Consider the following 12,245-nt stretch of genomic DNA (forward strand, 5'->3'; position numbering starts at 1 on the left):
CAGCGCCTCCACTGTTTCCTCCTTAACAGCCCCTTTATGGCAAGAGAAATTATGCCAGAGGCAGTGGGAAAACACAGGAGGGTTGCCAGGGGAAGACGACAATGTCCGGTTCTCTAAGCTTCTGTGAACAAGGCAGGGCGATGGCACAAGAAAAGCTCCATCTGGGAGCACCTTCTGTGATTTGCTGTGTGATGAACTGTGGCAGACTGTTCAGGGAAGCAAACAACCGGCATTACAAGAAAAAGGAAGCCCACAGGTTTTAGGTGCAAAGGGAGTGCCATGGAGGCGGACTCCCCTCCCCTCCCCTCCCTCTCCCAGCCAGCCACATGCTGAAACTAAAAATAGTCAGAGACAAACTGTGTGGGTAGGGGTGGGTGCTGCGGTATGGAGAAACTTCCATCTTAATTTTCATGACCCGACAAGCTGAAAATCAGATTCGTTCTGGACGGCTGTTCTGACTGGAACCGATCCGATAAGGGCGAAGGTCATGATGGGGCGAAAATAAACTTTAGAAAGGGACCTGTAAAAACCTAGAGAGGAGTGTGAACAATTTTGTTGTCAGAAATTGGTGACATGCAGTTGCCCGACGTCAAACACACTTTGCTGTTTAAATATAAGGTGCCTCAGGCACACATATCGGCAAGAAACAAACAACCGTGTTTTAAAGGTTTTTATTTAAAAAATAAGCACAGGATACACAGTGTGATTATATGGGAAAAACTGAAGCACATTTAAAACAACACACTAGAAATGTGGAGAACTTGTAGCCTTAAGGGAAGTAACAGATTAGCCCTTGTGGATGTCATGACAGAAAGAGCAGCAGAGGACTGTCCGATAGTCTGAGGCAAAAGGAAAATGCAGAACATGGTGCCGCTAGTGGCTTTCTTAGGCCACGCCCATGTGGTGGGCCCCTGGCACTGTCCGCTGCACTGACCACAGTGGAGGAGGCTGTTTCCCTGGCCAAGGCAAGGGCCTTTCGTCCTGGCACACCCTCCCCCCACTAACTGCAGGATGCTGTGTCCAGCCTGCTTCTGCTGCAATCGTTGCCATCAGCTTAGTGCCAAATGTGCTCTATGAATGCATCGGGTCCCCAAATGCATGAACCATGAGTAAATTTGCCCTTAAGGCTGCTTCTCAGGGCCAAAACAGACATTACTTTAAATGTGTGTCTAACAGCTATGTTGTCTTTCCATTTTTACCCTGGTGGAGGTGCAGGGCCCCCAATCCAGGTCATAAAAGCCCACTTTGACACTAGAGTCCTGTCGCAGATTGGGACCCTGCACCTACTCTGGAGTAAAAATGGGGGGAGAGAGATGGAGGTATTAGACATACATTTAAAGTAAGATTTGTTTGGGCCCTGTACCAGTTTTTCCTATACCAAGTTTTCTATGCTTAGGGAAATGCATACGTATCATACAGTCTGAAAAACAGCACAATATCTTCCTAGGGGATGATGCTCCAGGCATATATAAATTCATTCATAGAAATTACATTTATGTAGAAAAGAATGTTATGTATTGGATCAAGACTAAGTTAATCACACTTAAGTCCAACCAGACTCTTAAGATAGTCATTACTATGATTGATTGATTGATTGATATCCTACCTTTCCTCCATTGCAGAGTACATGGTTCTCTTATCCCCATTTTAATCCTAACAACCTTGTGAGGTAGGTTAGACTGAGAGTTGGTGACTGGCCCAAAGTCACCCACTGATCTTCATGACTGAGTGAGGATTTAACCTTGGTCTCCCCAGTCCTTGCTCAGCACTCTAACCACTACATGTTGATTCCCAATGGGACCTAAGCGTGGGTAACTTAGTGTGGATCCAACTCTCTGTGTGATGTGTCATTATGTTTTCCTGGTCTGCCTAGAATGAGAGGCAACAGGTGCTTAGTTTTCTTTTTCATCTATGATGCTAATACATAAAAAATAATACCAAATAACTAATTATTTGTCTACAACAATATTAATGACAACTAATCATAATATCTAAAGCACACACAGTGTGCCTGACATTGTACATGAAATTTCACATGCCTCCAACCCACACACTACCCTTCTAATTTCACTTTGAGATATTGCAAATGGTTACACCTGATCCTTGGTCTGCTGGTGTGATGAGAGAATGAGAGGATCTAGGTAGAAGACACATTATCTTGTTTTTTTTTTACAAATGTACAAATGTTTAGTCAAGATCACAGCTTCCCTTGGCTACATAGTCCCACAGTGCAGCTTTTAACATCATAATTGGTTGTTGTTGTCGTATTGAACCCATAGAAATAAATTTTGTTGGCGTTTGTCCCCAATCCTCCCCTACCTTACAAAGAGGCAAGGAGTGGCAGCAGGGAAGGTTTGCTGCTGACAGGAGGTTGTGTTGGCCTGATATGTAAAGCCTGGATGCTTCTGAGCATCCTCAGGAGTGTCATTTACTGACAGAGTGCATGGGATTTGTAGTTTGCCCCCAGACCCAATTCATTTGGGCCAGATCTACACCAAACACTATGAAAGCAGTTTGAAAATGGTATATAGGATATGTCATGAGCCCCAACTGTTGTCAGTGCACTTCAATACTGTTATAAAGCAGTAGTGTAGTTACTTTAGGCATGGGCTTTATGGTGGCCACTTACTCAACACCCAAATGGAAGAAATGCATTGTCAAAAGAGGGAACAGATTTACATACAATGCGTGTGTTAATTTCTATGTATGTAGATTTAGAAATAATTACAATAATTTAAATAGAAACACAATACATCTCACCACAGTGAGAAAGAAGGCCAGTTTGCATGTCATGTCGGGCTCACCATGGGTTATTTAACCGACAATGAGCTAGGTGTATATGGCTGCCATTACGACTATGCAACCCCCAATGAGATTGTGGTATGTTGTCCAAACCCAACTGCCATGGTTTATTCAAGGGTTAAACAACCGTAGCATAACCTTACTAAACTGAGGGTTATGCAAGAGTTATTTAATACTTGAATAACCCACTGTAGATGGGTTCAGACAACATGCCACAACCCCATCAGATATTGTATATTCATAATGGCAGCCGCACATATCTGGCATGCGCTGTGGCTCATCATGGATTAAATGTTTTGGCTACGAGTTCCCACCCTGTTGTATATAATGGTAGGGTCAGTCCTGACTATTCAGCTTATATCTTTTTAGATTCCACTAAGATACCGGAAGCACTGGAAAAGGTCAGTAATACTCTACTCTTTCCTTTTATTTTACATCTGCACTGTGCTATAGTTTGATCAAATATCAATGTACACATCCATAGCCTATCAAAAAGAAAAATCTTTCCCTTAAAAGAAGGGTTTAGTTGATCCATTTTCTTGCAACTTAACTCCAACTAACTTTCTTCACATCCTTATCAACGCTTCCTGACCTCACATACTAACACAACACTGAGGTGAGGTTCTTCAATGATAGAGTATTTATACTGGAAAAGACACTTCCAACAAGTTAACATTACACACAAATTTACTTTAACAATTGGCAATTGCTCTTCCTACCTTAAATAGTGACCGTCCCTAGATACAATAATTAACAATCCGGAGGCTGTGAAGAACACAAAATGCCATTCCAACATGTGGCAGAAAGTAAACATGTGCTCAAGAGCCAAATGTTCAAAGGATGTTGTTCTTATATGCCCACAGGGTTTTGAGGGCACTTTCAATGAGCTTCCTCCCTCAGTGAGTCAACTTTCTCGTCATCCTTGTCACCAGCTGGTGTTCTTCCTTTTCCTCTTCCTTGTCACTGCTACCACTTGTGGAGTGCTAGTGAGCAAATACGCAGTAGCATCTACTGCTGCTCCTTCTCACCACCATCATTGTCTGGCCAGAGTGAGAGGTGGGTGAATAAGCAGATTGCAATATTGAAGAGGAAGAGGAAGTACAGAGGGCTCTTGTCCATGGGCCCTTGCTGGGGCATGGACCCTCAGCGTGTGCCTGAACATGCCTACCCTCGGCGCTAGCCCTATATATCCCGCACCCCCTATGAACATATTTTAAGATGGGAGTTTGGCTATGTATTTAAAGCCCCTTTTGTTAACTGGATTGGATGTCCCAAATGGTTTATATTTTAAGGAATGGAGTGGAAAGGCATTGTTGCAAAATATAACTGGAATGAAACAGGAAGCTTACAATTGTACAGTTTTCTCCCAAAGGGAAATGCTGAACCCACTAAAACCTTTATTAATGTTTGAACATTCTTTTCCCATTTAGGATATTTTCCTTCTTCTCATTCCCTTGCCAGTTTTGGGCTACAACACAGTACTTAGTAGTAAATAACTAAATACTTCATCTCAGTGTTTGAAGAAAGAATATGCAATGCACACTGTATTTAAACTAAACTTGCTGTAAGCAAATTTCAGGGCTCACATCTAAGGGTGAACGGGCAGGTTACAGTACAAAAATGGGCCAAGGCTGCAATCTTATATTCACTTACCTGGAAGCGAGTCCCACTGAATTCAGCAGGGCTTACTTCTGAGTAGACAAGTATAGGATTGCACTGAAAGAAATGAAATTACCTGCATGTGACTGGAGGTTATGCAATAGAGTTTCTTGGTGTATTGCATCCTGTGCTTGCTTGACAGTTTGAGTGAGATTGGGGATTGAAATTAATAACAACATTGACAAATAACTGTTTCCTAACTGCTCGTGTATAAAACAGAACTGCACAACCAGCCCCACAGTGGTCAAGATTTTCACTAGACACCAGTGAAAAGGAAATGGTACAACTATAAACATGTATGTGCAATTTTGCAGATTCTACTCAAATGGTAACAGAAACACTGCCACTGGAAGAATATGGTCTGTATTTTTCTTTTTCTTTCTTTTCTTTTTTTTTAAAAATCCAACAAAATCAAAGTTTCACACTGTCAGCTTTCATTTCAATGCAGATAATTCTTAGATAATCCTACATCAATCTTTTGCTTTGAAAGGGAACAATACCTATATCTATGGATATTTAATTACAGCAATTACAAATGAGGACTAATTTCTACCTGTTAGTTCATTAACACAATAGGAAAAAAACATAATTCAGGGAAATCGCACTTGAAAATACAGTGATGAGAAGAGGTATAAAGTAGTAAGCACTTAAGTATGATACACTAATGACACAAATTGCTTCCTTGTGTACTCTGTTACCCCCTGTCATAGCTTTATTTTAATGTTTAGGGAAGCCTCCCAAACAAAAGAAATAATTTATCATTTGTAAAAGCATAAATATGTATACAGACACACAAAGATCTCTAGCATTTTAAACAAGCCTTGAAATATACTTTTCCCCTCCTGCAGAAAGACTTTATTTTTAACATGAAAACAGATAAGGATAGACAAGAGAGAGAGTATGTCTTGACATACAGGATAATTAGCACGGGGAATTCATTACCATGGGGAATTCATTACCACAAAATGTGGTGGCAGCCACTAGTTTAATGGCTTTTTAAAAGGAGACAAATTCATAGAGAGTAGGTCAGTCCATGGCTATTAGCCATGATTTCTAGATGGAACCTCCAGGCTCAGAGGCATTGTACCTCAAGGTACCAGTTACTGTGGGACAAATAACAGGGGACAGCTTCACCATGCCTTGGTTTTGGCATTGCCAGCTTGTGTTAAGGATAGAATGCTGGAGTCAATGGACCTTGGTCTGATCCAGCAAGGCATTTTTTATGTTCTTAAGATGCACCACCATCCTGACATCCATTTCAGTCACAGTTCCTTTCTTTTTTTAAAGGCATCTCTGAGCTGTCAAAGTAGCTCAGTATAGAAAAACAAGCATCACTCCGTGAATGTTTCTAAAACTGCCTCTTTTCAGGTCAGCTCATATTTGCGAAGGAGAAACTGAACTCAACACAAAAGGATTCAACTGCGATCTAAAAAACAAAATAAAAAACAAAACAAAACAAAAATGTTAGGCCTTGCATGAGACCCTGATAACTGAATTCATGCCCATTGTTCTAACCTGTGCTTACTAAAGCCAGCAAAACAGAGATGGGGAAAGCTCTTGTCCAAAGGCCAGATGTGTCTTTTCTGCTTAAATTCATCTGCCCCGCCCCCGGAAGCTCCTCCCCACCACCCCAAGGGAAGAGCCAACAATGAGAACAATCTCCAAGCACCTTCCAGCAGTGGTGGCCATTCCTCCCCTGCCTGTTTTCCTGTTCTGGAGGAAATATCCCATGATCGAAGGAGCAGGTGGGTGTCTTCACTTGTCTCCCTCTCGTGGGCTAATTATAGTATCTTTACTCTCAGATCCCAGCCTGAGTAGCCAGAACTTCAGGAGGTCTCAGTGCCCCACCTTGATCTTCCCACTCGTTGCAATATATTTATTTATTGATGGTATTTATAATACAATTAAGAACCTATAGTATAATTCATTAAGTAATACAGTCAAGGAGTTAATAGTTGTGTGGGGTCCCCTGTTGTTTTTTGTCCCACATGGGTCCATGTCCTGAGAGAAAACAGGGGGTTGTTTCCAACCCTGACTGTCCACCAGTGCAATGAAAACTGCAGGTGGAATGGTTTCCTAGTTCCCTCTGCAGCCCTCCCCCCAATCTGCTCAGGAGGAGAGAAGAGCGTGGGGAAGTCCGATTGCATGACATTGGATTTAATCCATGATCCCTGCCCCTGCAATAAATAGTTAAGCCATTGATATCATCTGCAGGATATTTCCGATTGTGCACTAAGCACCGTACTGACGATTAAAGTAGTTTGGAGGTGGGGCTACAGCTCAGTGTGGCATATTAGATGATTTGCATGGTTCAATTTTAGTAGCAGCTCAAGTTAAAGAATCTCAGGAAGCCAGGCTGGGCTGGGCGAGACGTCTGCCAAAGATCACTGAAAGAACTGGGCTGGATAGGCCAATGAGCTGATTCATACCATAATTCAGCCTTTATAACTTAACTCAGCCTTCCTGAACCCATAATCCCCAACCTGCTGGCTGGGGATTATGGGAGTTGCAGTCCAATACATCCATAGGGCACCAAGTTGGGGGAAGGCTGCCTTAATTCTCCTATCCATGCTTGAAATTTAGAATGTGGCACCTGAGAGGCTTGCTGATGAATAATGTTTGTGAAGTTCCATCTCAGGATACATAGCATCAGTCTCTACATGCTTGTCATCTCCCAAGTTTTTTTTGTTACTGACTTTCGAAGTCAAGTTCTCTCTGCCCTGGTTTTGAGGGAGGGAGTTCCTCATGGGTTGGGTGATGTACGGTATTCTAAAAAAAAAGAGAGAGATTCTTCATCTAAAAATAGTATTTACTCAAGCAAGTGTAGACCAAAAAGTGATACAAAATACAAAGGATATTGAACAGTCTGGTGGGCAGGGAAGGGAGAATATAATGTTCCCTTAACAGGTCAACTGAGTCGATCCCTACTTCAATCATTTTGCACAGGGATTTTATATTAAGATAAACTGCTTAATTAAGAACCTGACTGTTCCCTACCCCCCCTCCACACCCCAAGTGTGAACAAGGCTGAATAGCAGAACCCTGATTCTAAATGACTTTTGCCTCATTGATTTTCTTGTCAAGAGTCCTGCAAAAGTTTGAGTAAAATTATATGCTACAGTTCTCAGATAGTTTGCCTTCCTCTCTAAGAGGAGGTTGCTTCTGGGGAAATATCCACTCCCTCTTTATTCAGCTCAAAGGAAATAGGACACCTGGCAGCATTTTGGGTTGGTTTGGGTTTGTAGCAAAGGGATAGCATTATAGAAAAAAGCCCACACTGAAATTTTAAAAACCTACAATAGTTAAAATGTTTTCCAAGTCACAAGTTACACTACACATACTACAAAATTGCAGGGAGAGGAGCTGCTGATTTTAAGGTGTGTGTGTGTGTGTGAGAGAGAGAGAGAGAGAGAGAGTGAGTGAGTGAGTGTGAGTGACACCGAGAATTTTAAACAAATTTTGAAAGAGCTTATAAAAACCAGCTAGAAATGTATAGTTCTGTATCTGCAGGTCATATCAATATTTCACTGTTTCTATCTGCAACCTCTTCATGTGATTTTTATCTTGAGGTATGCAAGAGCATTTTCAAAATACACACTTTTCACCTATAAAAGAGCTGCATTTTGCTTTGTTTCTCCTCTGTTTAAGAAAAAGTGAGCAAATCCTTTCAAACAGGTGTTGTTCTCCGGTTGACCATGTTGATATGAAGTCCTTCTTTGAATTCCTTTTGAAGGAAATTGTGGACTTGAAGAAAACCAGCGTCTTGTTCCATATTGTAACTTGCGGCTGTGGTGACCTTCAAGGGTTCCCTGGACAGTGTGTACATGGAGATTTCATTCATGGGAATTGAACCTGACATTTTCATGCCAACTGGGGAAACATCCCTGGATGGAGAAGGCTCTGTAGATCGAGAACTTGATCTGGACCTCCTCCTTCTGTATCTATAGCTTGGCATCCTGGCATAAGGGGAAGAGGAAGAGGTCTTAAGGAAATCCCTCTTGGTCTTAAACCTCAGTTCTTTGTTCTTTTCAATATAAATGTTCACAGCTAGAACTCCAACTGTTTCTGCCACAATGAAAGACAAGGCTCCGAAATAAAAAGACCATCCATAATTGTACTGGTTCTTTTTGTCCTCGTCCCGCTTGTCACTAGGATCACCTGCATTGCTGGATATGTAGACGATAATTCCTATTATGTTACTTAATCCTAGAAAGAAGGAGGGAAAATAGTCTGGTTAGGGGGAACAACTCCCAAATGACATGATTGTGCTTGTAATCGCTAGGGTTGGACAAGATAGAAATATCAAGCAATATAGGAATGGGTATCTGCTGCAAACTAGATATCCCAACTGAGCTAGAAAGCATCTGACTTTTAACTGAGGAAGTATCTAGATAAAACTCCAGATACTGGCTGAGATGGTTCCCGCTATTCTTCTGTCTGATGCCATCACAGATACCCTTCTGGACTAATTCCAGTGCTAAATCCAAGAAGCTTCAGAGTTTGTTTATTTATTTATTGTAGCCATGTATATGCAGCCCTACAAGCAAGTTCTCTTGGCAGGTTAGAACAAGAATAGAAGTACATTACAAATACAAACAATGGAACAGGTCAACTAGAAAACATATAAAAGCAGCAGCATAAAAAAAGGTGGCAAACAAAACTAATTAGACCTGGAGTAGCTTAAAAGGCCCAGGGAAACGAAAAGGACTTTGCCTGGCACTAAAATGGCATCAAGCTAGGTGCCAAGTAAGCCTGTCTGGGGAGATGTTCCATAATAGGGATGCCACCACTGAGAAGGCCCTTTCCCCAGTAGCCACCCACTGCATGTCACTGGTGGGGCCACTCAGAGAAGAGCCTCAGAAGATCTTAAGACACATGTGGACCATGGAGAGAGGCAATTCTTCAGGTACAGAAGGTCAAAACCAGCCATTCGAATTGGGTTTGGAAATGCAGTGGGAACCAATTTAAGAGGCATAATTAATCCATGCAATTTAGGGACCCTAAAGTCATCACAATATCCTGCATTGTCTTGAGGAATGTGTTCACAGTGTAAACTCTGAAAATAGGCTATATTCATTTCTGAAACACCACAATACAACATGAAACATGTGATGGAAGATATAGAACAGTAGAAGCCTGTGGCTAAGAAATTATCCCAGGCCCTCCAGATTTTTTTTTACTACAGCTCCCAGAATCCCTGACCACTAGCCACACTGGCTGATGGGAGCTGTAGCCCTAAACATCAGGAGGGCACAAAGTTGCCTACTCTTAAACTAGCTGATTAGTTCCAGTTAATATGGGACATTTAGCCTCACGTCTCCATTAATGTCTGTCAATTGCCCTCTTGGGGTTGTCAATCGCCCAGAGAGCTTCAGCGGTATATAAATGTAATAAATAAGTCACAATGTTGCAGTGACTGGAGAAGCCACAAATGTACAGCAAAGCCTGTGCTTCCTGTCCAAAAGTCTTGAGCCCTCAAAACCACCAGCACCTGTAAACTTACTTCTTTGCTCATTAGCCATTTCTCTATTCAATTCCCTGTCTCCTTTACTCTTAAAAACCGCCCCCTTTTCTCAAGTTTCTGATTCTCAACCCACTGACCACCCTGCATCCCACTTGCCTCTGGTTCCCCTGCTCCTTAGCTTAGCCCATACAAGGTGTCTTAAGGCACACATGTGGTTTAATCCTAGCTAAACAGACAAGCTTCCCTTCCTTCCCAGGAGCAGAAATTGCTTTTTTCTCTGAGCGACTGAACATTCTGATGCATCACAACAGCCTAGTGGTCAGTGCTGGTAGGTTTATGATTTTCCCTTGACCTCAGCAGAACTGGAGAAAGTCTCAGCAGTTTCCATTCATACATCTCAAATGTAGGAAGGTTGAAGTATAAAGTGGCAAAGAGATTTTTCTTGACCCAGCCAAGAATACACCTTCAGAACATAATGCTACTGTCCTTTCATGCTCCCTCATATGTGGGGCAGGATCATCTTATGACAGCTGGAACAGCTGCATAATAGCCTGGTCCTACTGCTGATAAAGCATTTCCCACAATGTGAAGCACTACGCACCAATTATAAGCAAGGAGATCTTGTGTCTTAATGGTCCATATAAATGGGTTGTTTGAATCCACCCACTTTTCTGAACTTCTGGTCTTGTCATGGTGGAATCTGAGGGAGGAATGTAGAACACCCATCCACACTGCTCATCCTCCTCAATGCTCTCCTTCCATGTGTTTCTGAGGTCTTTTCTCCCAACCATGCCAGACCTCTTGTACATCAGGAACAGGGAGGGAGACAGAAGGGTCTGTGTGGTGCATAGAACCATGTGGTCTTCCCAATGGCTTCCTCTCCCCAGCAACACTTGTTTAGGAGAACTCCAAACCTAGTAGTGCTGGGGAAAGGGAACTAGTGCAACAGTGTGCCGTCTTTTTCCACCCATCATAACCACAGTGGCTCCTTCATGATAGGAACAAGTGCACGGAGTAGATGCTTTGGTTCCTTTATGGCAATGGTTTGCAAACTGTGCTCTAGGAAACCATGGAAGCATATCAAGGGTTCCTCAATGAGAAAATCAACACTGGAGGTGAGCTTCCCTGAATGTTAGCTTGTTGAGTTCTACCAGTTTCCCCTGTAACACACAGTTGCCAAAGCCTATTGGTTTTGGATGGGTTCTAAAGCTCATTCTCAGTTCACCCTGGCTGGTTCCCCATGTGAACAAAGTGTGTATCTATTTTACTCTGATTTCATATATTTATATCCTGCATGTCAAAGAATTATCAGGGCAGTTAACAAGGAAAGCAAGGAATACAAAAATAGTTTAAAAAATACATAACTAATAACAAAATATATGAAACCAGTGTAAAATCACAGGGAAGAGATAAAAATCAGATTTGAAGCTAAAAGGAAAGGCCAGAGAAAATGAAAAGGTCTTGCCTGGTGTCGGAATTACATTAATTTTTGTGCCAGGTCAGCCTGTCTGGTGAGAGCACTTCAGAGTTAGGATGTCACCACTGAAAAGGTCCTTTCTTTAAATAAGACCCAGAATTTTTTGCAATTAACAGGGGTTCCATGGCAGGTTCCTCAACAAATGTGCAAAAGTTTCCTTAAATTAGAAAGTTTGAAAAATGCTGATCTAGGCAGAGGAGTGGCTAAGGCGCAGTCTTTACCTTGTCCCTGTGCCCTCATTGGCCATGTCTACCCAAAGGCAGTGTCTGATTGGTTCAGATTGCTGCTGCCCAACACTTAAGGGAAAAAAAAACTTTTAAAATGGCGCACTGTGAGGCCTGCAGCTCCACCTGGCTAGCTGCCATAGTGCTTCCTTTTGCCAGAGGGACTGGGCTTGGAGAAGGAGGAGGAGCTGGCACCTTCTGCAAGGGGTGGTTTGGTGGCCCTTCCAGAATACACGACCTAGACCTGTGTCCCATGGTCTAGCCCTGGTGATGCCACTGGCTCTAGGGAGTGTCCTCTTGAACGAACAGGTATATATTTGCCATTGCCTAAATCCAGCACCAGGTATACCAGACATTTATTGTGCCTTATAAGATCTTCCTGAGAAGAATGTACTGTTTGCCCTTAAGTGGCTCAATGGTGACAATATAAAGAGAGTTGCCCTGAGTAAGCTTTTTTATATTGTCACCATTAAGTCACTTAAGGGCAAACGGTACGTTCTTCTCAGGAAAATCTTATAAGTTGAGAGTTTTCCTGCTTGCTTTCTCTACATACAGAGCCTCCAATTAACATACACCTTCTGTGAGAGAACTGCATGGGGAAGGCCAGAGAGAAGTTTGA

At 42.3% G+C, this 12,245-nt stretch overlaps 1 protein-coding gene across 1 annotated transcript in view; it reads right to left on the bottom strand.

Annotated features, from left to right (window-relative positions):
- Positions 1-6,560: 6,560 nt before the first annotated feature.
- Positions 6,561-12,245, bottom strand: part of CACNG4 (calcium voltage-gated channel auxiliary subunit gamma 4) — a 95,488-nt gene continuing 89,803 nt past the window's right edge. Inside the window, exons 4-5 of the mRNA XM_063120023.1 lie at positions 8,067-8,667; positions 6,561-7,230 (exon numbers count right to left, since the gene is read on the bottom strand). Coding sequence (XP_062976093.1) covers positions 8,129-8,667 — 539 coding nt within the window. The 3' untranslated portion in view covers positions 6,561-7,230; positions 8,067-8,128. The remainder of the gene's footprint in view (positions 7,231-8,066; positions 8,668-12,245) is intronic.

This window comes from Elgaria multicarinata, chromosome 3 (genome assembly GCF_023053635.1).
Source record: "Elgaria multicarinata webbii isolate HBS135686 ecotype San Diego chromosome 3, rElgMul1.1.pri, whole genome shotgun sequence".
NCBI lineage: Eukaryota > Metazoa > Chordata > Lepidosauria > Squamata > Anguidae > Elgaria > Elgaria multicarinata.